At 44.6% G+C, this 26,145-nt stretch overlaps 1 protein-coding gene across 2 annotated transcripts in view; it reads left to right on the top strand.

Annotated features, from left to right (window-relative positions):
• The window catches only part of PQLC1 (PQ loop repeat containing 1), a 67,922-nt gene extending 42,422 nt beyond the window's left edge, over positions 1 to 25,500 (top strand). For both annotated transcript variants that reach the window (XM_009324479.1, XM_009324478.1), the window contains 2 exons: positions 1,665 to 1,881; positions 22,292 to 25,500. In XM_009324479.1, the coding sequence (XP_009322754.1) occupies positions 1,665 to 1,881; positions 22,292 to 22,499 (425 nt within the window). In that variant the 3' untranslated portion in view covers positions 22,500 to 25,500. The remainder of the gene's footprint in view (positions 1 to 1,664; positions 1,882 to 22,291) is intronic.
• Positions 25,501 to 26,145: the final 645 nt, after the last annotated feature.

The following is a 26,145-nucleotide window of genomic DNA, read 5'->3' as shown; positions in this document are numbered from 1 at the left end:
TGCTCACATGCTGTGTGGGCTGTGCCAGCACTGGGTCTACCTTTTATTTAGTCTCGTGTCCCTGAATTCTGAGGCTGAGGAGCCACTACCATAAAATACTGAAGGTCAACGTTACATTGACAGTGGCTTTGCCACAGATTATTTAATTCAGTTCTGGGTGATGGCTGACAAAGCTACAGGTTGTGTATGGCTCCTGGCCAGTTTTGCCTTCCTCTTTGTGCGGTAAAGTAAAATGATTCAGCTGGATGCAGTCAGTAGTTGTCTTGAGGCATGGGTTTGCCAAGTATTAAAAAGGGGAGACCAGTTAATAAAGAGTGAGGGCCAGACTGATAATGATATGAAAGTGTGAAAAGATGCAGAAAATGAAACTGTTATTTGGCATGTATATGTATCCTTAGGCAGCTAAGTGCCTGTACAGATTTATTCTCATTTCACTGATTTTGTTGTTAGTGTTAGTCAGCGGAGGTCAATGTCTTCCTTGCCTGAGTTAACAGTAGAACTTTTTTGTAGCATTCTGTACTTCTGCTGAGGAGGCAGCAACAGAAATCTAGTCATGTGCCGGTGTGTTGCACATATTTGGGCTGTTAGAACGATGGTTCATCATCTTGATAATTAACAGAATCCAGTTGGTCTGAGGTTGGTATTTTTAACTTCAAGTGCTTTTAAGAAAGGAAGACATGAACAGCACCTGCTAATGAACAGTTATTTCAGAGTTCTTATTATTCAAAATTACGTTGTTATTTTGCTATACAGTCAATGGTAACGGGGTTGTATATTTTATTATTCATCAACAAGATAGCTACATATCTTCCAGCGGTATGCTGTTAATGTGCCAAAGCAAATGGCATGGTTGGTTTGCTCTTTCTCTCATTCTCTCAAGGGAGGATATCGTGTTTTGTGCTATAGTGTTTTGTTCTGATGGATGTAGAAATGGGTATGCACCCTGCACTCATTGGTACTGGCAAAGGCAAGAGTGAAGCACATTTTGCCCTTGGAGTGAAAAGTAGTTATGTCTGTGGGAGGTGGTGTTCCAGGGAGGATTCTTGTCACGGTCTTGCACCTATCTCGGTAAAGCTGTACCAGCTGCACGTGGCAGCTTGCCCTTCACCGCAAGCAGCTGCGCTGCACCAGGGAACAGAGCTGTGGACTTTAGGTGACCTTCTAAGCAGCTTGGATTGAGGCAGTTTGAAGGTAGAGATAATGACCTAAGAGAGAGCACTTGCCTTGATGTGCTTGGGGCCTGTACTTAGTATTGTGAGGTTTTTGTGAAACACTTCTGTGCCAACTCTGCTAGAGTCATATCCAGAGTTCTTCATGTTTGATACCTGAAGGTCAATGCTTTCTCTTTAAAAGCCATCTTCGTAAATATTTTGGTAGTTTGCAAGTCTTTGTTTTATTGTTTCTTTATTGAACACCCCCACCAAAAAATGTTTTCCAAATCAAGACTCCTATTTTTTTATTTTTCTTGTTTGTTTTGAGTTTGGTGGGGCTTGGTTTGTTTGTTTGTTTGTTTTTATTTTTTTTAATCCCTTCCCTCATTTTCTACCTTCCCCTACCCCCAAAGACTGACCTCATGCTTCCCAGTTCTCAGTTCCACCCTGATTAACTTTGAGTCCGGTTGGGAAAACATATTTTATTCTTCTTCCATTCCTATTCTGTTGCAGATTTTGACTTGAACTATTTTTGGCATTGGAGCAAGTTTACAGACTACGTGCAGTGTGTGCTGACTTTCACTGGTGTGACCGGTTACATCACTTACCTCTGGCTTGACTCATCTCTCTTTGTGGAAACGCTGGGCTTCCTTGCAGTGTTCACCGAGGCTATGTTAGGCGTTCCCCAGCTCTACCGTAACTACCAGAATAGGTCTACAGAAGGCATGAGGTATGGTGTTTATCTTACGTAAAACAAGTAAGTGTGTGCACATGTGTGTAGTAAATCTTTGTGTAGTGTGGGAATACTTTTCTAGGCAGGGCAATGTCATCTTCCTAAATTTTACTTGAAAATACAACAGCTGTCGAAGTAGATTCTCTTGTCAGTAGGAGCTGGTGCAGCACTGCTGAAGGCAGTGGGAGCTCCGTTACACCTCTGAGGTCTGACCCATTTGTCCAAGTCCAGCTGGACAGTTCCAAGGTGAAATGCTTTTTAGTAAAATAAACATGTAAAACTACTGCTGTTGCCATTAGCAACATATTGTAGTTCAACTCAAGCTGTGCTACGCTGGTAATTAGAAATGGACTAGAGAGATCTTGCATATCAAAAGTAATAAAGAGGAAGAAAATATTTTGAGCCTGCAGTGAATAACTCCGTCAGTCTAACTCACATATTAGCTCATCACTTTTTCTCGCGTATCTACTCATCACCTTTTCATAATACATTATTATGTATGTAGCAGTATTTATTTATGTGTAAAAGCTTGTAACTGACATTTAAAAAAGCTCAAATGAGATGTTTACAGTCATGACTGGGAAACCCTCAGACAAGTGTGGGACAGAAAACTTTAATCTTGTGCCCGCTGTTGGGGCATTAAACCAGATTATCTTTTCATACTGCTTACTGGATATCTCAGTTATAACACTAAGATTTCCAAATTGCACAGGCAACTTGTAAAGCTTTTTAAGAGAGAAAATGTTCACTCTGGTGCATCAGTGCACTGGTCTGTAGAAACAGTACAGCAGAAAATTCAGTTCACTGGGTACTGTGATCATTTGTGACTCTGTCTTCTCTTTCATTGTTTTGAAATGACTTCTCTATCATTGCTTTCAAACTTGCTGGGATAATTTTTACTTTGGTCAAACAAATAACCACTCCCTACCACCCCCAAACCAAGGCAATTCTGTCCTTTGTCTGTTGACGTTGTTCCCTTTACTTCTTTGGCTTGGAGACACTTCTACTAGTTACTTTAAGTTCCTTTCTAGCTTGAAATGTTGTTGAGGGAATGTTCAGAAATTTGCTTTGAAGCTTAAGGCATTTTTTGATTGGGAGCCCCTTTGGTACAGAGCAAGTCAGGATTTACTTCCAAAATATTGGGGTATTTTTCATGCACACACTGCCTTGGAAAATTCTGTACCTGTGATATCCAGAAGGCAATTTACCTACTAGACCTTCTTTATGCTCTGGTTTGGCTTTTCCCTTTATGTTTTTTATCTGTGAATCATAATGCCATAATGCCACATTATGGTAGCCACTGCCAGATAGTGTTTTGCTTTTCCTTAGCTCCCCTCTGGGGACCTGAGTTTCAGTTTTCCAATTTCCTGTATATGCTACTTAGCAAAAGGAGAAAAAACCCCTTTGTGCTTCACAACAACACTTTCTTTGTAAAGCATTAAGCACAGAATTGCAGAATTCTCATCTAAAACTGCTTGGCAAGAGTGTGCTGTGTTTAGTCAAGAGAAAATAGCATAAAAGCTCTCGTTCCCTTGCCATCAAACAGAACCAGGTCCAGCGATAGCCACCCTCCATATCGGCTGTGCCTACAGGTTTTCCAGAATGCATTCCCCTCTCTGGTTCTACTCTTGAAGCAGTACTTTGCGTGGCATTGGACTTCGATGGGTCTGGGGACTGATGAGACAATATACAGCTTATGCTGCTTTACTGCAGTTGAAGTATGTTCATGCAAATGCACATGTTAGTACTCTTTCTTTTTTCATGTCATATTGCAGTTTTATATATGTTGCAGGTACCACGTAGATATACTTTCTAGCACCATGCAATCCAGGGTTGACTTGATGGTCTATAAGCATTACTGGGCTGTTCCTACTATAAGAGTGACTTCTGCTAGTGTATTACCTTCTGTTGAAGGAGGTGTTGGAAATACTTCCTCTAAACTTCCCTTCCTGTGCCTGCCTCTCTGTCTAAAAGCACGTCAGAGAAGAGACCCCAGTCCTGAAAGCACTGAAGGGAGCGTGTAACAGTCCAGCCAGGATACTCATAGGACCAAATTTATGAACTTGCATGGGTATTTACCAGATGGGGGCTAGTTGATGCCCACTGCTCTGTGCAGTTATTTACTGCTCAGTGCAGAAATCACATGCATGTGGATGGTCACACTGTCAGAAGCAATTGAACTGGTGATCCTCTGCCCATCAGCTGGGCCATAATGGCTGGCTGCCAGATATGCTCTTAGCAAGCCTCGGTGGCAAAGTAAAATAGATGAGTTTCAAGTGTCTTTGTGGCTTTAAGTTTAATGGGGACAGCAGTGAGAATTAAGCTGTTGTATTTAGTGACCTTTTGGACAATTATCACGTTCTAGTTGGAGGTGGTCACTTCTTAAACCTGTCTGTCACCTAGACAGGTCTGTCACCTAGACAGACAACTTCTTAAACCTAGTTCTGTCACCTGTGGTGCATGAGTGGAGCCCATGTCCCTGATAAACATCACAGCTTTTACTACTGCCAGAGAAGGCGTTGTCTGGAGGTCCTCGTGGCTTGGCTGAGAAAAGCAGTAACATGCTTCTGTCTCTGAATTGGGGCAGAATGGGACACAGCAGCTGCTATGTTAAGTCTATTTCTACTTTAGCAAATAATTCCTTTCCTAAATATAAACTGACAAAATAGAAATGGAGAATAAGGTTACGGTACGTGGCCACATCTGATCAGGGTATCCTGCCAGACTCCTCAAACATTGTGTTGTTTCTGAAAAAAGGCGGCAAACAAATAACCTGACAGCCCCCCTCCCAGTCACCCCTTTCTGTTTAAATGAGAAGTTGAGGATATCTCATGCTTGAGGTAGCGGTCATTTCCTGATAAACAAACTTGGAGACTAAAGTCCATGAGAGAGGTAAGTGGGACAGGTGGCTGTGGTGGCAGGCAGGATACCCTTTGGGAGTCTGTTGTGAAAAGGGTCCCATCATCTCGCCTCTGTATTTCAATCTGCCACTGCCTGAAAAGTCCCCTACTGGAAATGTGCTCAGTGCCTGAGGTAAACATCCAGAGGGCATGTGCAGCTGAGTCAGTTATGTTTATTGTAACAAGGCATGGCTGGAGTGAAAGAATCACGATTATGTGCATTGTAGTACTCCTGAGAATGAGTCTTCCAGTTCTTTGATATCTCTATTCTGCTAGATATAGCTCCTTATTTCATATTTTTATTTATGTCTTCATTTCTCCCTAATTCTCTCATTTTCCTTCTTTTTGTAGCAATATCACTACTAGGTCCTGTAGTTTCCTTCTCTGTTCTCTGAGAGAGCAGAGACCAAAGAAGAAGTTGGAAAGAGATGGAAACAATAAAAACAGAAAGGAGATGCATGCTGAGTAACAGCTTTTGTGGCAGGAAGATAGTGTAATATGTCCTGGTGGGCTGATGATTGAAGGGTGGAAATTTTCCCACGATTAAGTAAACAAAACTAAGCCGGTCAAAGGAACAGAAATTTTCATGATGTTCACTTTGACAATTCATCTGATTACTTTTGGAATTAGTACTTTATAGAAACTTAGAGCTCTGTTCAAGCATTTAAGTACTTTTGAATAGTTGCAAACCTAAATAGTACAGTCATAGTTCTGTTAACTATGGTACTAACCTTGACAGAAGTGCTTTTTTAATGAACTGTGGTACAAGTTAATACCTATCAAGGAAATAATCACTTAATTTAATCTCCAGTCAGTTCAAGAACTAAACTAGTTCTGTCTTGTCACCTAGTAAAAGAGTAATTTAATGACATTGATTGTTAATCAGGATGGATTAGAATCATGAGTATGATTATGTTTGCATTGGTTAGAAAAAGGAGGAAAGCAACCTCAAAACTTAAGAGCTTTGAATATAGGAGGCATCCTGTTATATGGGAAAAAAGCATTATGAGGTTAAAAGATTGCTCATCACTTGTAATTTTTTTTTTTTTTTAATATTATGTGGTAAAATATTTCAAGATCCTGATATCAAAAACACCCCTCTGCCCATCTTCCAGGAGGCAGAGATGCTGACTCTGCTACAGTTGGGTTCTGATGCTCCTCATATTACTAACTGCTTTTGCTTTGTGACAAAAAAAGGTACGGACAAGAACTTTCTCTGTCATTTATCTTTGTGTCCCCACTCCTTCTAAGATACTTGCCTCCCGGTCACTTTCCCCTTCTAATAAACTGCAGTCATGAGAAAAGGTAGGGTTCAACAGGAGGCAGTGGAGATGGAGGGAAGGTTGGCACTGGATCTGGCAGCAGCGCTGCTGCACACAGAGGTAAGGACCTGCTGGTCAGTTGACTGGGAGAATTGCATCCTTGTGGGGACAACAGATTTTGTGGAGCTCCTGCAGGGCGGAAGCATGTGCTTTTGTGCAGGGGTGGGGAGAACCTCATCTCTGTGGGAGGCATGGGCTCATGCAGGCACTGGTGTTATTATGCACCCTTCATAATCCCATCAGACCTCCCTCCACCAAAGGAGGAGGGTGGAGGGTGTTCCTCTGTATGTCTGTGACAAAGCTGTAGGTGTGCTGTCCTACACAGGGATGTGTTAACCCTGGGACTGCACAAGGGTAGATTTGCTCCAGGGCAGTCTGTTGTATTGCATTCCTGTCTGCTGCCCCGGCCTGCTCTGCTCCGGGAAAAATGACTGCCCTTCATTGAAAGTTTTTCACAAAAGCTCATCAAAATCACCTGGCAGTGATCCTTCTTGACTGTCAGCTGCTGCTCCAACCCCATGGAGCAATGGTTTCTTTTCAGTCAGTGGTTGGAGTTCAGAGCCGCTGGATGGCGGAATCTCCCCAGGTCCAAGAGGTCTGGCAGTAGGACTGAGCTGGGCTGCATATCTTGAAGTCTCAGAAGCCACACTCCAGGTGATAGTCAAATGGTTGCCCATCAATGGTTAGCTTGGAAGCATGTGGGTCCAAAAAGCAAGGTCCTCTTGCAGCAGTTCTTGAGCTCCTGGTGTGCACAGTTGTCTCTTCCCCGGCTGCACGCTGGGCACGAGGCAGCGCAGGCTGTGCCTGACTCGGGGCTGCCTGCACAGATGCAGGGTTGGAGGGACAGAACCAGGGAAGGGCTGTGTCGTCCCTCTGCCAGTTGTTTCCCAGGTCTCTCTTCTAGCCCGTGGCCAGTTTTCAGTCTGCTTGAAAGGAACCTCCTTTCTGCACATCCTCTTGTCTATTGCGTTGGGCTGACATTGGGTCAAAGGCTCAAAACCTTGCCACCCAGAGACAGCTGGCACAATCAGTTACCCTGCTTATGTGTTGATATGATCCTGTCTTGAGAAATCTGGCCTGAAAAGGCTGAATGAGGAAAATCGTAGTATTGCATTCCATCAGATTATTGTGCGATGAAATAAAGAAAATATTAATTTAGTCCCTCCTGTGGCAGTACTGTGTCGATCACTGTGATTATCCTGTTTTAAAAATCACAAGTCACTGAAGGAGAACCGGTCAGCACTTATTGTCTCGGAAGCCAAGAGTTGCAAATTTTAAGAATGCTTTTCCATTCAGAAGTGTTTTATGAGGTGTGCTGCAGCTGTGAGCTAGTTACGAGCAGGCATTTATCTAAAATGTATCCAGTGAAATAAGTGCAGTGTAAAGAGGTATGAAAGAAAGAAATTATATTAAGCGTATATCCTGAGATATTATTCCCTCTTTTCCCCATAGGTAATATAAAAAATACTAGAAGACAGTATTTGTTAGGGAGATAAAATTTTGTTGTGGGGTGCTTTTATTTAGTACTGCTCTATAGCTTTTTCCTTTATGACACATGCAGCTCTTTATATAATTTTTTAAGAGAAGCTTTTGACTTCTGAGGACCGCGTTTGTCCCAGAGACAAATCCTGGCTTTATTCAAACTCTGTGAAGATTAATGCGAGCTGCTAGATTTTTCTGCCGGTATTGGATTAGCCAGGTGCTGTGATGAACAGATGTAGAAGGCTTTATTCAGGACTGGCTAACCAATGTCTGGCCACCTCCTCTAGTGAGATTTTAGATATAAGGAGATTGGGCAAGTGCTGTAAAAATGCCACTGCTGTGTTTTCTTGGGATTTTTTAGCCTGAGGGGATTTTTGAATAGTGAATAGGTAAAACAGCTCCAGTGAATTACTTCCTTTGGAGTTCTGCTGTTTAGAAGAAAACAAAACCCTAATCTAGAGAGAAGTAGCGAGAGTTGTGGATGTTTCTGCTCGGGCACTAACTATGCATTAGCTTCTTAACTAAAAAATAAACTTAGTTCCATTGAAAAAGAGATGTTAGATGCAATCCACATCTGTTAGAGGAACTTTGTTACATATCTGCACTTCTTTGGGGAGGTTCAGTAAAGGAGAAAGAGAAATTAACTGGAAAAGGACTTAAAAAGTGCTAAAAAGAAGGAAAGTTGAAAGACGATGATACAGGCAATGGCAGTATTGATTTTTGGGTTTTTTTTCCCCCAGCTCCTGTTTCTCTCTGACAGAAATTGCATGGATGAGAGCAAAATCAAAGAAATAGGAGTAGGGATAATGGATGCCTACATGAGAGATTTCCTTTTCTGAGTATGCCATATACATAAAGCAGACACTGGCCAGTACAATGGTGACCTGAGTTAGTGCCTTGTGTCCGGTCTGCGACTAATACCAAGGAAGCTGCTGAAGAGAGAACTGTTTCTCTTAGGCTTTGGAATTGTAGCCTCCAGATGCTGATATAACAGTGTCTACTCTTATTCTTAAAATAGTAGCTGCTTTATATATTAAACAGTCAAAACAGAGAAGGTGGAAGAGGGGTACGGGAAGTGGGGGCTTGGGGGCTATTTAGTTTAAAAAAAAAAAAAAAAAAAAAAAAAAAAAAAAAAAAAAAAAAAAAAAAAAAAAAAAAAAAAAAAAAAAAAAAAAAAAAAAAAAAAAAAGCAGAATGGCTTTGTCGGTTCAAATCATCTGACCCAACTGAGAAGCAGTTTTTCATTACAGAAAGCATTGTATAGACAATCATAAGGGACTAAGTTAGAAAAGAGAAAGTGGTTTTCAAGAGAATAATTAGGAACTAAAAGGTAAATCTGGGACCCTGGCAAATGGAGAAATGAAGGTCTTAAGTGTGAGCCAGAAATACATTGGGTAAATGAAAAATTATTAGCGCTACTTAAAAGTGGTTTGTACTTCTACTTAATGCTGTATAGGCCATTCATATAGGCCATTGCCATAGGCAATTTCACTGCCTTTCCTATTGCACTAAGTTAATCAAAACTGTCACCGTGCTTACAAATTGCCTATTTTAAACTATTCTTATCATTTACTGTAGTTCTGTGATTGTATTAATTTGTCTTACTAAATGTTCTTTCTTCCTACTCAGATCTTTAGTTTTCTCTGTGGGTCTGCAAAAATCCTTGTCATTGCTTCTGAGGCTCTAGCCAGCATTCATACAATTTTCTGGGGAAGTTTTACTTGTTTCATTGTTTTGCTTTGGTGACATTTCTTCTTTTAGTACTATGGCACTGATCAGCTGGTTACTGTTGTCCTTTATAGTGGCCTTTATATAAAATAGTCTGGGACTATTTTTTTGGACTTTGCATACACATCCAGGTTTGCAGGAGTTTGGGAAGTAGTCAGTGAACAATTTTCATGACTGGATGGACCAGGTTTTGGTACAACTGTAAGGCTTACCACTTACAGCTTCTCTTCTCTCTTCCCCTTTCCATTTGTGATTCTAATAGACACCAGGAACATCAGATTCCCTTCCTGAATCTGGCTGTTTTAAAGTTAAGAGGTTGAAGAAAGTGGTCTCTGATCCTCAGAAGATTTCTAGTTTCTTCTCCCTTTGAAGTGTTACTACATCAGGAAAGTAAACAGGCTTGGTCTCTCTTCAGTGCACTCAGAATGAGGGCAGAGTCCTGTCAGCATGTGAACAGATAGATTGAAACCATTTTGTTCTGATGCCAGGAAGCAAACAGATTCTCTCCTCTTCTCCACACCCTCTTTTCAGTTACAGCAGACCTGTCATCTCTCTGCCTTTAACCCCATGTTCTTTCCCTTTCCTGTTCGGTGCTCCAGGTTCAAGGACCTGCACTTTCTGCTTGACTCTCTGCGGACATGTGGCCTGCGGGTTGCTGTGCTGGGCTCAGCACTGCATTCACCTCCATGCTTGCCTGCTGTGTCTCCCCAGAGCTGTTCTCTCAAGGCCTGCAGCAGCACAATGTGAGGCTCCAAAGACAGTTCTTTGTGCCCTGTGCACTCAACACATCTGAGAATTTCAGGAACTGAAGGAAGAGGCAGGTGGAAAAACCCAGGAGGGAGTGGGAGACCTTCCTTCCCTCATCCTCCCAGCACTTCTGGCAGTGTGAGCAGCAATATCCACTTCCCTTAAGCACTGTCCAGATTGTAGCACCGCGTGGACTGCTAAAGCTCTTGCACATATTGAACCTCTTTCTCATTTCTCTTCCCCTGGCACCTCATCCCATCAGTTCAAAAAGTAAATTCAAAGCAAATGACTTCAAACCAAAAACATTCATCTTTTACAAATAGTTCAAGGCTTCTTTACAGTAATAGGAATAAAGCACTGCTGGCATGTCTAATCAGTGCTCTCTTCAGTTGGTGCTTTTCTCTGTGCCCTGAAAATTGGAAATACAAGAGAAAATTTATTCTACTTCTCTTAGAAAAACATTCTGTTAAGTTTGGGCACTCTGTTTTCTGCTGGCAAGGAAATGTCGTGCAAGGTATTTTGCATAGTTAAGGTCAGGTCTTGCCAAGCCACAAAAGGTCAGAGTTGAGCTTATCATGAAGGCACCTGAGAGATGAAAGTTTTCTAAAAATGTCTTTTTCCTCTGTTACCTAACAAATTTGGGAACAAAAGTGCCTTGATTCTTGAAATTCCAGCACCTGTATTGTTTTGCCAGAGTTCGCTGCAGCCGGTTGTGTAAGTGGGTAAGTTATCTATTTATGTGGTTGCAGAATTTTCTCCCTCAGTGCAGCAGGACTGAGTGGGATTAAAAATATGGAATGGAAGTAAAATGAGATTTGGGTTTGGAGAAATGTAGATTGAGATGCAAGGATACAAATATCCATAATTGTAATACTGACTGTGATGAAGATCTGTAAAGTGAGCAGAGTGGTGAGTAATTTAAGTGGTTAATAGATGAACAGCAGGAAAAAGAGGTTGGTAGAACTTAGGCCAGGACGTTACTTTACAGGGTGCTCCAGAAAGACGAGAGATTTTCTGTTACAAGTTGACCTGCAATGGTGCATTTGGTCCGCTGTTCCTCAGACACAGACGGACAAGCAAACAGAAGAAGAAGAGTGGGAAGTGCAGTGACTGACATGTTGGATGATCTGCCTGAAAACTGAGACAGGGGAGGAAGTGCTTGTAGCATTCTTGAGTGGGATGTAGAAAGAAACAAAACTTGGTGTCAGAAAAAGCTGTTGCAACAAGGCTCAAAGGTACGGTTTTAATTTGTTACGAGAAGGATGCCTGGGAATGATCCATGTCCACACAAGGGAATGGAATTATATGCCAAGCAAGATGTCCTGGCATTGTCAGGTAATCTTTCAGGGTCGTGGTGGAAGCCCTGTCCCTTCAGATATTAAATCTTGTGTTAGAGCATTTCCTAAAACAGGGTTCATAGTGTGCAAAGGGGCAGATGGCAAGAGTTTGGGAATGAAGATAGGCTAGGGGATGTTAGTCCTTTTTGAACTGCGAAGCCCTACTCAGGCTGAAATTGTAAGATTTGTGTCATGCTCCTGCGTGTGGGATGTGATTGTGACGCTTTTATTTCTTCCCTACAGCATTCAGTTCTGTCCACAGCAGGGCTTTAAAGCACCGCTCTGCAGCCACTGTGGGTCAGTGGTAATGCTGCACATGGGAAGTGGCTCAGAAAGAGTTGGTATGTGGTGGCACCTTCTGACAAAGCACAGCCTTCCCGCTGGGCTTTGCTTTGATGAACAGCACGCAGGTGTATGGTGCATCACTGTTGCCATGAACTTCACTTCTGTATGTCTGCGTGCACGTGCATGTGGAAGGAAAGCGGGAAACCTGGCATTTCATATGAAGACTTAGGTGCTGACATGCCTTCCTATAGAGCTTGCAAGGGGTTATTTCCTTATAACGGTAAAGCATTTTTGAGAAGAATGTGAGCTTTGTTTCTTTCAAAAATCTGACCTTCCAGGCAGTAAGCTGACTGGAAGGTAGGACTTTGTCCCTGAGTGATTGCTCTTATTTTACACACTAGTGTGTTTGGGGTTTTCATTTCTCCAGTGTTTTCTTAGGATGTGAGAAGCATTTTACTAGCTGGAGGATGTGATTAATTCATGAAAAGTAATGACTGTAATATCATTAGATTTTGTCCTCGGGGGCGCTGGCTTTGGAGACAACCACTGAACGCTAGTCATCTAGAACAAGGTAAGCACTAGAGCTAGGACTGTTATCTTGTGTATGTTGACCGAAGTGATAATTGCAGTTATTGAATTGGAATACTAAAAGTGCACTCAGGCTATGTACTGGTTACCATATGAAGATGAAGGGAAAAATGTGCTTAAATTACCTCAAGTTAAATTGGACGAAGAGTCTGATGATTTCTTTGTTGTCTAGGACAGGAAGAAAGGAAGATTTAAAAGCGTTATGGTTTGAGCCTTGGGATTCACAGCTGTGCTGAAGCAAAGCTCTATTCCCTCCCATCTTTTTATTACCTTTCAAATTGAATGTGTCCCAAGTTATTTAGAACTAGAGAAGGAAATACACTGAGTGGTGTTACAAAGGGACATTATTTTGCCATCTCTTAGCATTGGCCCTGCGGGGCGTAGCAGTGGTGTCCCTCCTGGCAGCGGGCAGGCTGCAGCAGCCAGGGTGTGGGGGGCCAATTCGCCCTGCAGGGAGGTGAGCCATGGGAAGGTGTGCTGCTTCCTGGGATTTGCTGCTGGCCGGCTGCATGGCAGCAGGGTCGTGGGGACGGCCCTTTCACCACCTGCCTTTCAGTGGGTGGTGTAGGGCCCCGCAAGTGGCAAGATGACTGGTTCAGCTAGCTGTGAAGCATGCTGAACCAGCATGAGAGCATCTAGAGCAGCATTAGTCAGCAGCTGTGCCTACAGCTCCATTGACTATAATGCCTTGAGCAGGAGGTGAGAGACAGAGAAAGGGGGACAGGTACTCGAGAACAATTTCATGAGTGAGATGCTGAAGGCTGGTGTAATTTAGGTGTGCTCTGCACCATTTACATTAAGCTGACACTACCATGTGCATTGGCAGCTGGCTGTATTACTGCAAGCAGTGCAGGGCATGATTTGCTGCCCCGGCACCTGAGGAAAGCCGCTCCCTGTCATGGCAGCAGGTCTTGAAGCTTCCAAATCCGCCAGCAGCAGAAGCAGAGCCCGTCTCATACATGTTCGTACCACATGTCTGAGCAGACCTGAGCTTTGCAGTCTGGCCAGCATCCATTTGTGTCTCCTGGCAGGAAGGGTGCTGGTGTGAATTGTGGTTCAAGTCTTTCCTCTGATCCACAGAAGAGATTTATTTTCACACCTGCTGCACAGACTTAGGGTGTTTGAGGCTGTTAAAACCTGCTGCCCTTCTTTCTGCAGCACAAGTTGTAGAGTACTAGAAATATTTTGTAGCTGTTAAGGGTTACCAGTTTGTGGACCCGTACAGACTAAACTTTAGGCATAGCTGCTTGAAATAGCCAGAGGCCATACCAGTGATCCTGGACTTATCCACCAGCCCCAGCCCCGTATTGCGTGTCTTGTAGTTTCCCCTTGACTCTCCTTTGACAGACATGTTCTAATACATACTGGCTTTTGGGTGGGTGTGCTAAGCGGGGTCAAAATGCCTGACACCCTGCTGCTCTTGGGAGTTTAGAAAACAGATGTTCATGAGGAAAAATAATTGACAAATAGCTGTTTACCCTATTTTTCCATAAAACTTTGTTGTTTATTTGTGAGTCTGCATAAAATGCATGTATTAAAAAAGAAGCCACCAACAATTAATCACTTTAGACTGCATCTTTCTGGGTTTGTTTGCCTGACGGTGTTCCAGAGTGAAATCCTCCATTTCGTCTTTCCTCAGTGACATGTACAGTCCTTGAAGATCACAGGAGCTTTCAGATAGTTTGCTGTTGTATTGCAGCCCTCTGTGGTATCCATTGCTCACGGTTGCAGCTTTAACTCAACTGCTTTAGCTCAGTTCCAGAGATCCAAAATAAATGCTGGATCTCTCTTGCTGCATGCTCCTCTTAACTCCTGCTAGCATTGCAGGGCTGGACAAATGGCTCCCTCTGGAGATGGTCAGTGCTGCTCCAGCCTCAGAGGAATTGTTGAGAAGTGAGGTAAGGCGCTCTTGCCAAGGCAGAGCACGTAGGACTGGTGAACAGTTTCGTGCTTGAATTCCCAGCTGGCTGTGCAGTATTAAAAAACAAGATCTATGCTTGCTCACACAGAAGGACCCGTCTTAGGGTACACACGTTTAGTTTCCAGATTTTCAAACTTCAGACACTTTGGATGTCTAATCACAATGTTTTCTTCTTCTCTTTTTTTTTTCATTTTAATAATTTTTGGCAGGCTAAACAATTTGGTTAGCATCAGGAGAACTCCTTTTTTGTTAAGCCATATGGCTTTTTGTTAGGAACAAATGCTCTATTTATTAATTCTTGTTTGTTTTGTGCAGTGTTAAAAATACCGTGGCATTTGGGTTTCATGTTTTCTGGTCTGTGTTTCACTGTTGAAGGCAGGCCAGCCTCTGATTGAAGTGCAGTGTTACGGATGCTTGCTGTCTTCTCTAAGTAGACTATTTTGGAGCTGCAAATGGGAGCTGAAAGTTTTCCAAAGTCAGGATCTTATAACTGAATCTGCTTTCTCTTCCAGACATGCCCATGCAAATGGCTTGTGGGAGGTAACAGCTTAAAAGGTTGCAGGAGAGATACCTTCTGTACCCTCTTCCTTGCTTCCCAAAACCAAATGCAGTGTTCAAAATACTCATTGAAAGGCTGTTTCGATGTGGACCTTATTCCTGAAGGAAATACTAGCTTGTCAGCTCTTAAATGATTTTATTTTGCGTTCATATCTCCAGTCATTTAAAGAACTGTCACCATTTTTCAACATACATGAAAGTCAAGTGCTAATATATGACAAAATGTCTGAAACTGTGGCAATCTAAAAAGTCAGATTTTTGAATCTGGCATCACCTGTGTCTTGGTCTAGCACTTGGCCATGATCTGAGGAAGCTGTGGTCAACTTCCACTGATTCTTGAACAGAAAGAGTCCAGGCTAATTGTCCTCATTTTAGTTCCAGTTGCCTGGGATAGAAAGGAAAAAAAAAAAGCAACTTTCAAAGTAGATAAAGGTCAATAAATTATACTCATTTTTCTGTTACTGAAAATAACTTAGGATTTTTGAGTTCATTGACTGTCTGAGCACAATTAGCACTACGTTTGTGATTGTAGCAGGATGTAATTACATCAGGGCAACACGTACCTCCTGTTGCTATTTGTGCCGAAACGTCTGGTCAAACCACTACATAATTTCTCAATGGAAGTCACCGTCTAATGTCTGGTTCTCTGTGTCTTCCAGCATGCAGGGTATTTTTGGGTTTGTGTGTTAAGCTACAAACATGCAGAGTCATAACATTGATGTGAGAAAATCTACAGTGCAAATGGGAAGCGAGTACTGCCGTGTATTTCTTCTTGTGTAGGTTTTGTGCTAAGTACCAGCCCGTGTTCTGCAGACTGCTGCCCTGCAGGTCTGCTAATGTGCTACTGTTTGTAAGTTGTTTTGATGGATGGTTGCAACTATTCTTAAGACAGACTGGTTTACCAGGGAGAAGGAAGAGGGGGCTTCACATCTCTTTTTTTTTTTTTTTTACAAGATCCTTTTTTTAGTAGTTTTTGCTCTTTCAGATGAAGGAAGAAGAAAGGTGTAATGACCAAGAAGTGACGGATGTTGAGCAGAGTGTGCAAAGACTCCAATGGAAAATCAGAGATTTGAGACTGTCACAGCCAGGTTTTGAGCAGAAGGAATGAAGATGCTGAAAACCCTTGATTCGTCCTGGATAGGGGGGTGGGGGGGGTGGGGGGCGTTGAGCCTGAGTATCTGGCTAATCTCATTGTTCTGTAAATTACTTAGCCTCTAGTACAGTTCCTCAAAGAGAAGCAACAGAAAGGGTTTTTTTTTTTCTTTTGAATGCACTTTACAAGCTCTTTCTACATCTGAATAATTTCAGGAGTATTCTGAAAAAATTGTGGTTCGTTGGCTGACTGTGGATATGGTGTACTAATAGGTGTTTTTTACCTCTAGTTGCTGTCACTTCAGAATTAATACACTATATACAAGGAACCTGAATGAAGCAAGTTGTTCCTTGAGAAAAGTGAATACTGTTTTCCAGCATGCCATTCATTCATTTAGCAAATGAAGATTGGTACAGTGTCTTTATGAAATCTGCTATCTGTGGTCGAGAACAGCAGCGCTGTAGGGCATTTTTATATTACCATACTAAAAAGTAGCATTTAGCAACCCACACCTAGTCTAGTGTCTGATCAGAAATGATGGTGTCCTTCTGAGAATTAATTCCAACAGCAGAATAAATAAGTGCTCTTTCAGATTTTAAGAGCAGTTGAAAAATACCAGCTTTTCCTCTTTGTGGTCAATTGCAATTTACACAGACTTGACACTGACTGTTACTACATTAGCAACTCCTTGTAACGAGCTGAACTGTAAGGAAGGTTCTTGCTTTTAGGAGGTTTGTTGTCATTGGATACTGCAGTACTGATTTACATTACTGGGAAGTGCTATTTTTACCGCAAATCTGCTTCAGCCTCTGGCAATACCAGCTATTTCAGCGCAGTTCCTGCCTCCTGCCCCTCCAGTTGGCATCTCCGTTGTCACACAACCAAATGCTGCCATTTGTTTATTTCTGCCTCCCCAAATTGCTCTGTGGCACTGCTTACCCCTGACCCGCTCACTCATTTGTGCTAAGAGCAGTTGTGCTGTGTCCTACTAGACCATATCCTCCGTATCAACAGGGTGAGCATTTCCTGCCTTCCACGTCTCCCCAGCTTAGCTTTGGGCTATTTCAGTAAAGGTATCAGTTTATTTACTCCTAAATCCTGCTTTGCTCTGTAGTCAGTGCTGCGCAGAACAGCTTCGCTCACATGGCTTTGCAGATGTCAGGAAGATACAGCGTGAAGTTGGTCTTTGTGAGATAGGTTGGGAAATTTTTGCTGCCTGCAGCCTCCTTGTGCTGTGCTGTCCAGTCGCAGGCAGTGTTGATGGTGGGCCCTGACTGCCTCTTGCAGCAAAGCCTCATCTATGTTAACAGCACAGCATTTTCTCTTGCACCATGAAGCCGAGGGCCAGACGTACGCCAACAGGCTGCGATCTGCCAGCTGGTGGGACCTGGCACACGGCATTGCAAAGGAGCAGAGCCACGCAGAGGGCTTGTTCACCACCGTTGGCAGCCTGCATTGGAGCTGCTGCTGTGTCATGTGGCTCTCTGGGAGACTCACGCTGTTGCTGTGATCCCACAGATTTTCCGTCACGTGGCATGCAGAGTCCTGCAGGGGGAGAAAGCTGAGACTAGAGGCTTGCCCCCTTTGGTGTATTGGTAGCTTGTTAAAAATGAGCCTCACGTGTCTTCCGGGAAGGGACTGGAGCTTCATTCAGCAAATGGAGGTTACAGCAGAGCAGTGGAAGAAGGGCTTGGGTGTGCTCTCCCCTTTTTCCTCTTCCTTTCCCACAACCAACTGAAAACTCCATTTCTTTTGGGCAATAAACCCTCCCTTTCTGCACAGACACTGCTCTTTTCTCCTCTGGGCAGGTAAGAGGCAGCTATCTGCCCAAGATAGGTTAGTTTCTTTCTTTTCTACCCCACAAGTAAGAATAAATACAAGAATTCCCTCTCTTCCCCAAGTGAGTGGGTGAAGTTGAGAAGCTGTGGGCAAAAATTGGCTTTTCTATCCTGTGTGGCATCCTGAAGTGACACGATAGCTGGAAGTATGAGAGCAGTGATGGTGTATCCATGCGATCGATCAGTCACGCATAGTCATGTGTGCACCGTTGCATTATTGCAAATGACATCTGCGTATGCAGTGAGGACAAGGCAATTGCACAGCCCAAATAAGGGGGGAGGACCATTACTATTGTACCAGAGTATCTGGAAATCAGGACGTGGCAGAAGCCATGTTGATGATGTAAACTTCATTCAGCCCCTCTCCCACCCTCCTGAAGCATGGGCCTGTGATGTGGTAGTGGGGGCAGGAGCAGCTCTATTCCCCCCTGAGATGCCTCGCAGACACGCGGGTTTCTCAGCAAGCTGAAACTTTCAGGCCGTGTGTGCAAACGGGTGCTGGTTAAGATGGGGGAGAGCTGACAGCAGTTGTAGCTTTTCCCCTCTCTAGGGCAGGCACTGGAGGAGTGAAACATACTTAATTGGAGAGGGTGCTAGGGGCATCAGGGATGCTTGCAGACATTGCAATGATGAGGGGGTCCTGGGCCAGCGCACACCTCTTCTGCTCATTCCCTAGCTTCACCCTTGTGGTGGGTTGACCTTGGCTAGATGCAAGGTACCACCAAGCTGCTCTGTCACTCCCCCTCCTCAACTGGACAGGGGGAGAGAAAAATATAACAAAAGGCTCGTGGGTCGAGATAAGCACAGGGAGATCACTCAGCAATTACCGTCACGGGCAAAACAGACTCGACTCGGGGAAATTAATTTATTGCCAGTCAAAATCAGAGTAGGATAATGAGTAATAAAACCAAATCTTAAAACACCTTCCCTCCACCCCTCCCTTCTTCCCAGGCTCAACTTCACTCCCAATTTCTCTACCTCACTCCCCTCCCCACTTGCCTGTGCAGCGGGACAGGGAATAGGGTTTGCGGTCAGTTCATCACACGTTGTCTCTGCTGCTCCTTCCTCCTCACACTCTTCCACTGCTCCAGCGTGGGGTCCCTCCCATGAGAGACAAGGCTGTAGTTCTTCACGAACTGCTCCAGCGTGGATCCCTTCCATGGGGTGCAGTCCTTCGGGAACAGACTGCTCCAGCATGGGTCCCCCACGGGGTCACAAGTCCTGCCAGCAAACCTGCTCCATTGTGGGCTCCTCTCTCCACAGGTTCACAGGTCCTGCCAGGAGCCTGCTCCAGCACGGGCTTCCCACGGGGTCACAGCCTCCTTCAGGCATCCACCTGCTCCAGTGTGGGGTCCTCCACGGGCTGCAGGGGGACAGCCTGCCTCACCATGGTCTTACCCACAGGCTGCAGGGGAATCTCTGCTCTGGCGCCTAGAGCACCTCCTCCCCCTCCTTCTTCACCGACCTTGGTGTCTGCAGGGTTGTCTCTCTCACATATTCTCACTCCTCTGTCCTGGCTGCTGCTGTTCTGCAGCAGGTTTTTTCGCCCTTCTTAAATATGTTTTCACAGAGGTGCTACCACCGTCGCTGATTGGCTCGGCCTTGGCCAGCGGCAGGTCCATCTTGGAGCCGGCTGGCATTGGCTCTGTCAGGCATAGGAGAAGCTTCTAGCAGCTTCTCACAGAAGCCACCCCTGTAGCCCCCTCTGCTACCAAAACCTTGCCACGCAAACCCAATACAACCCTGAACACCTTGTCCCAGGCTGTACTCCTCTGTCTGTCCACCCCAAATTCAGGTCGTTTCCAAGGACTTTTGTCCCAAGTTCCCAGTTCTCTTCCGTTCCTGTCATTCCCTGTCTTCCTCCAGCCTCTTTTTCCTACCCCCTTCTCATCTGACCGATCTCTCTGCTCCTCTGATGTCTCCTTGGCTTTTCTCTGGGGCTCTCCATTGCTTCTTCTCACTTCTCGCATGACACTGTCCCCGTTTCCTTGCCAAGCTGTTTTTGGTTACCCCACGCACCTTTAGGTCTGTGATGGACATGCTCCTTTTGTCCAGTCCCAGCCTCTGCTCTGGAGAGCAGCTGGCACTCCCACAGTCACTGCTTTGCATTAACCCTGGGCTCCGAGAACCTCAGTGCAGCTGCAGTACTACGGTTTTGTGGAACATCAAGTGTTTTGTATATTTTTATTTTGCATTTTTATAGTACCTTGGTGATTTGCAGGTTTTCTCTGCTGTTTTGTCCAAGCTACTGGACAGAGGAGGATGTATATTTTTTGACTCAGTGACAGACTGGTGGTGTTAGCTCTTTAAACTGTCTGTTAAATTTTTTTAAAATAATTTTTGCCAAGGACAAGTTGAGATTTTCCTGTGTATGGGGCATTGTCATGTCCTAGTAAGAACCCCAGGCATGATGCTGATTTCCTTGAGTGATGTACAAGCTGAAGAGCGGGGCTCTGGAACATGCCACGGCTATTGCAGCATGCACCAAGTTACCCAGTCGGTATTGCAGGCTGTTGAGTTCACAGGTGGCTTCCTAGCAAACCCCAGAATTACTTTGGCAAACTCAGCACAGCATGTGACACAGCTAGAGGTGTGCTTCTGGTGCTTGGCTCCTACAGCACTGCTGAACTGCATGTGTCCATAAGGTTTCCTCCAGTGATTATTCTTTCTTTGGGGGAGTAAACCCTTTTGTAGGCTGTACATCTGACAGGGTGTATTTTCTCCTCCACATCTGCACTGTACCGTAGGGTCACTTTTAAAACCCAGCTAGCTTTCTCCATAGGGAATATGTGACAAATATCCTTTGCACATTAAATTCCTATTCAGATATTTCATGGCATCCCTGAATTGCCTTTCTGTCAACAGCGAACAGTTTGTTTGACCTGCTAGGTTTAACATGTGCTTTTAGTGAAGGTCTCCAACCACGCCAGGACAGATTCACAATTAAATTGTGATCAGTTGCCCAGCAAACACTGGTAAGCTTAAAATCAGAGGAGGAGGAATGTTGGCTGCCTGCAAGCAAGGTGCCAGTTTTATTACCCTCAGAGTTTATCGCCCTTCCTAATTAAAATCCCAAGCAATCCCCACCACCACCTGTGTCTGTAAACCTCCCGTAAGTGTGACGTAAGGTGACTCGGTATGACTGGGAGCATGCACAAGGCAGGTGGTGCAGGCTGTTTGCACCAAGCACAAATGACACTGTGAGTTCAGCAGTTGTTTTCCTTCTCTGATTATTTATTTACATTTTTAGAATGACCTCGGGTGGGGAATGACTGCTTACTCAACCCCATGTCCTTGCTTGCACTTCCACCCAGAGACCGTCTTTGGAAGGTCCATAGGATTGTAGACCTGTTTTATGCTCTCAGTCACGTGACATGAGTTACAAAAAGGCTTGTGTTTCCGTAGTGCGATGGGGCAGTATAAACTGATGCTCTTGGCCTTCCCGTATGGGGAGAGAGTGGGCTGCAGCATTTGGCTTGCAATAGCATTGTGCACTTGTGTCCAAAATACAGATTGTGCTAGCTCCCTGCCTGAATGTTGGAGAAATTAGCATTAAGTCCTACCCTGCTGCATGGGCCTGACTGCCTTTGATGAATTGGAGTCAGTGCTGGCAAAAAGTAATTGCTCATGATTATGACAAATTGTGCGCAATGCTCATACTGTGAACTACAAAGCTTTTGTCCACTACCGCTTATCCAGCTGCTTAAAACGCTCTGCTGTTAAAGTGCATGAAACTCGGAAACAGCCTTCAGGATCTGGTTGTTCACATTTTTGTTGAGAGCACTGAAAAAAATTTGGTCTGTTTGAAGAACTTGCTTCTATTCCCCAGAGTTTCTCCTGATGTGGGGGAGCAGGAGCTGGACTACAGGACAGGGGATGGCTCAGCAGTACAGCAAGATGAAAGCAAGGATGGCTATTAAAAGGAGGTCTGAGCATTGCTCTTGATCTGTGTCCTTGATAAAAATCCCTAGTGATGTTCATCCTTCCAGTAATAGCTGCAGGCATGTCGTTTCCCCTCTTTCTGTATTACTCGATAATCTGTTTTTCTGGGTTTTTTGGTTTTGCATTTTCTGCAGTAAGAAATGGTTTCTTGTATCAATCAGACGTGTTTGTTTCAGCAGATGCTAGAAAGGTGTGCGTGCATGAGAGAGCAGTCTATGTGTTACTTCACCTTGCGTGAGCACAAAATTGCACGCGCAAGAAGTAACTGCTGGAATGAATTGCCTTTGTTTTCCATGCACTGTATTCACCATACTTCGGTTTATGGTCAGTGCTGTCAGCATGTGGCAGTCATGTTTACAGAGCACCGCTGAGTCAAATATCCTAGCTGGATATTTTAAAATGTTGGATACCTTCATAGCCACAGGCATTTGGAGCTGTAATTGCTGAGATAAGAGTGCTGCAGTTTGTGGGGTAGGGAATTTGATCCTGCCTTCCAAGTACAGTGCTGCACGTCTTGGATAGGCACGCTGTCTGCCCTCGTTGAGGGGAGTCCCACTGTTGAGTATAAACCCTCGCTGAAGTAGGTGGGATCCTCTGGCACGGCAGGTCTAGTCACAAGCCAAGTTCTTCTCAATAAATAGTCCTCCCTTCTTTTCTGTCTTTTAGCGTCAAGATGGTGCTGATGTGGACCAGTGGGGACACGTTCAAGACTGTTTACTTCATCTTGAATCAGGCCCCTTTCCAGTTCTCCATCTGTGGACTCCTGCAGGTTTTTGTGGACATCGCTATCCTGTTGCAGGTTTACTTGTACAGCTACTACCCTCAGAAGCCTGTGTCCCACACTGCACACCCAGCCAGCACCAAGGCCCTGTGAGGCACTTAGCTGGACAAGTTGCAGGTCAACGGGTGCTGTGGAGTCAGCCATGGCAGCTCCTCTTCCGCTTGTAAATACTCCTGTGTTGCCGAGTTGAAAGCAGAAATGAGAACAAGGATTGAAAATCTGGCTGCGCTTCCAGCTCGGGAGGTTTTATTTTAAATAACTTGCTCTCTCTGTTTTCAGACTTAGCTGTACGGAACTGTTTCTTGGTGGGGGGAGGGGCACTTTATTTTTGCATATGTACCTATGAGCCTTATCAATTCACAAATGTTTGTATATTTAATCACAAGGGCTGGATGGTTTGTGTTTTTAATGCTATTTAAAAATGTTACACCACAGAAATTGTAGGATATTTTGTCTGAAACTTTACCTATTTATATAATATAAAGTCTGTATATTGGCAGGAAGTTTGTGGCATATGCTAGCATTCAGTATCTCCATGATGTAGGAAGAAGTATTGAAGAGCAAATGCAGGAGCTTTTTCTTTTCTTCAAGAAGGGTGTCTGGTGAGCAGAGAAGGTGAGGGCGGGAGGCTCTGCGAAGAGGTGAGCAGCCAGAAATGAACCAGTCATACACAGTATAAAGCATCAGTGTGCTAAAGAGTGAATGGCAGCTGTTCACCCCCACTGCGAGGTCAGTGTGGCAGGCAGACACATGAAGGAGATGATGAAGGGGGGTCTGAGTATGAACGATGCTGGAGCCACGTTTAGAGCAGGCACAGCCAGTCAAGCGGTCAGCCAAAAGGAGGAACTAGCAGGAGACTGCAGGTAACGTAGGTAGTTGTGCTTTGAAACGATGGGGTTTGGGAACAGCCCGCCCTGCACTCAGGGGGCAGCGCTGCTCCTGCAGCTGTGCACAGGACAGAGCTGGGCTGTAGGATGTCTTTCACAAACCAAGGGGCCAGCAGATGCGTGTTGCCAGTATTGCCAGGCAAGTATTTCTAGATGGCGATTGAGCCACAAAGGTAGAAGCAACTCCACTTCCATTGCCTCAAAAGGGGAAGTGAAAAAGTTTGAGACAGAGAAAAAGTCGTATCCTATGGAGTAGGACTAGCGTATTACAGCTTGATTTGTGGAGGCTGAGATTCACGTTCTTGTTGTTTAATGCCAGACAAGAACCAGTTTATGTTTTGGGGTGTTTCTTGCATTGACCCAACAAGGAAGGAGTCCACGTTCTCCTTTTTCTATTGCTTAAGATCTTCTAGGCTCTTAGAAGAATTAGCAGCCTATACTTAGACAGAGGGACTGAGAAAGCTGAAAGAGCGGAGAGTTTATTTATAAATGTAGATGTTGTCTGTAATGGCTGTTTGCCAGCGTAGGTCACCGTGCCCTTTCTGAGAACTGCACATGTCTAGCAGCTGCAGGTGGTGTGGACCCGCAGGGGGCTGTGACCAAGTCCCTGGGCTTCGGCCAGTTGCCGTCACGAAACCGCCCTGGTTGGTATGAGGCAGCCATAGCAAGACACTTAGTCCCAGGAACAGCTATGCCTGCACTGCTCTCATCTGACCACAGGCAAGGTGTTAGAGCCGGGACAGATTTCTGAGAATCTTTTTTTCTCCAAGATTAGCCCAAGAGCTTATGTTTTCTTACCGATGGCAGCAAGTCTGAGGTTTAATAACTTCAGTGTGTAAATCAGATACTTCCCCTACCCTGTTTTATTTGGGAACGTCACGATTTGAGTCTGGACTGTCTTCATCGGTGGCAAACTGTCCTCTGGAGGGGAAGCGTCAGCAGGCTGCAGCAGTGGTTGCGTGATGCTCGGTTGGGAATGTCCGTCATAAGACAGGGAAGAGTGGGCTGTCCCTGTGCTGCTTAACAGACTTGTGCCCATCTCACTCCCCAGGTAGCCCCAGGCTGACATCGGGGCTCCCACTGCGTGTGCTGTTTGGTTTTGGAGCTGACATGTTGGTGGCAGAGGGCTGAGGCCCAAACCGGCAGGCTGAAGTCCTGCTCTGGGGCCAAGCCGTCCTGCCCTTTGGTGGGGGCACTGCTGGAGGTGGAAGGAAGGGTGTCCTCGGGAAGTCCCTCCTGCCCCGGCAGATCCAGTCGGATCTGCCTGAGTGAAGCAGAGCCGAGGAGAGCTGCTGTTCCCGAGGGCTGGGCACCGAACGCTCTGCCCGGGCACTGACTCCACGCTCTTTGTTTGATACCATACTCTTTTAGGCCTGAAGTGACCTTACAAAGACGATGTACCTGGCATGGCAGACTATGAATGTTTTGTTCCTCTCTTTTCTCCAGTGTTCTGGTTGTGTTACAGGAACATCTGGGCTTTTGTCTTTTTTAATTGAAAACTTACTTAACAACTGGCTTCTCCGGTATGCTGCTTTAATGAGGATTGTATTTCTACTGTATGCAAACAAACACTTTCTTGTGTGTTTTAATGGTCTGAAGTTTTTTTTTTTAATAACTTGTAATGGTAAGATTTTTGTATATGGTGGTCTTTTTCTAATATTCTATGAAACGGGGATATAAGAAATAAATGGCTCTGAAGAAATATACTTCCGTATGTTATAGCTTCACCTGGGAGTGCACAATTTGGCCACCTCTTTGGGTTTGAACTACAGGTATTACTGAGGATAAAACAACTGTTGTTTTTTCCTTTTGGGACTCTTCCCTGGGCAGATTCTTGAGCCTGTCATCAGTACCTGAACCAGCGAGCCCTGCAGACAGGTCTCATTCACACCAGAGCTGCAAATGCTGGAGGAGAAGCCAGTGAAACCATGTCTGAAGTCCTCTTCTGTATGTGGCATTTAGCAAGGCCAGGACTCTTGGCCAGGAACTCTTGAACTTCATCTTGCAAGATACTTTAGGGACAAAATGTTACAGAACTTTGTTTTTGTTCTTTAATTGTCAGGAAGAGTCTGTATCAATGATCACCTCAGAGAATAAGAAATCAATTACTTTAAATACATCTCTTTGAATGTATGGCACATTTCATGGGGTTTATTTTCTCTGTCAGTTGCAATGTTTTTTTAAATAAAAATCACCTATTATATATATATTGCAGTGTTGCTTTGTTTTGTTCAGATATAAGATGCGTGCTTCGTAACTCTTATTATAACTCATCTTGTCTAAAGCATTGTCTGTAGGAATAATTAATATGTTTTTCCCTCCTGATGGGTGGGTAAGCACAAGGCATAATTTTTCTTGAGGTCATGATGCGCGACAGGGATTCTGGATTTCTGTCCCCTGCTCTTCCATACATCCTGGCGTAAACTTACCCTCATGACCACTTAACTCTTTTATGCTTGTGATGCTCACAGCAAAAACAAATTACTAACAGGTTATTATGTAGCTTTAAAAAACCCCGCTGTATCATGCAAACTGCATAATGAGGTCAAAGACGGGACACAGCTGAGGGACATGCTCTTCGTAGCCTCTGCATGGAAGACGAGGAAACCGAGTCTCTCATCTCATGGCCAACCACTGTGCCAAGAAGAGTTTTGACCTCCCTCCCTGTTGATTCAGGACGTGAAAACAAGCCACGGCAGTCAGGACCAGCCTTGCGGCCGATGTGTGGCCCCTGGGCCCTGCCGGGCTGCTGTTGCAGGCTGTTTGGCTGCTCCGGCATGGGGAGATGGTTTGCTGTTGCTGCGTGCAGTGGCTGAGGAAGCTGGAGAAGGGGAGTCGGTGAGGAGAGAGGA

This window comes from Pygoscelis adeliae, unplaced genomic scaffold (assembly GCF_000699105.1).
Source record: "Pygoscelis adeliae isolate BGI_AS28 unplaced genomic scaffold, ASM69910v1 Scaffold95, whole genome shotgun sequence".
In the NCBI taxonomy this organism is placed as follows: Eukaryota; Metazoa; Chordata; class Aves; order Sphenisciformes; family Spheniscidae; genus Pygoscelis; species Pygoscelis adeliae.
This window is presented reverse-complemented; position numbering and strand designations above follow the sequence as displayed.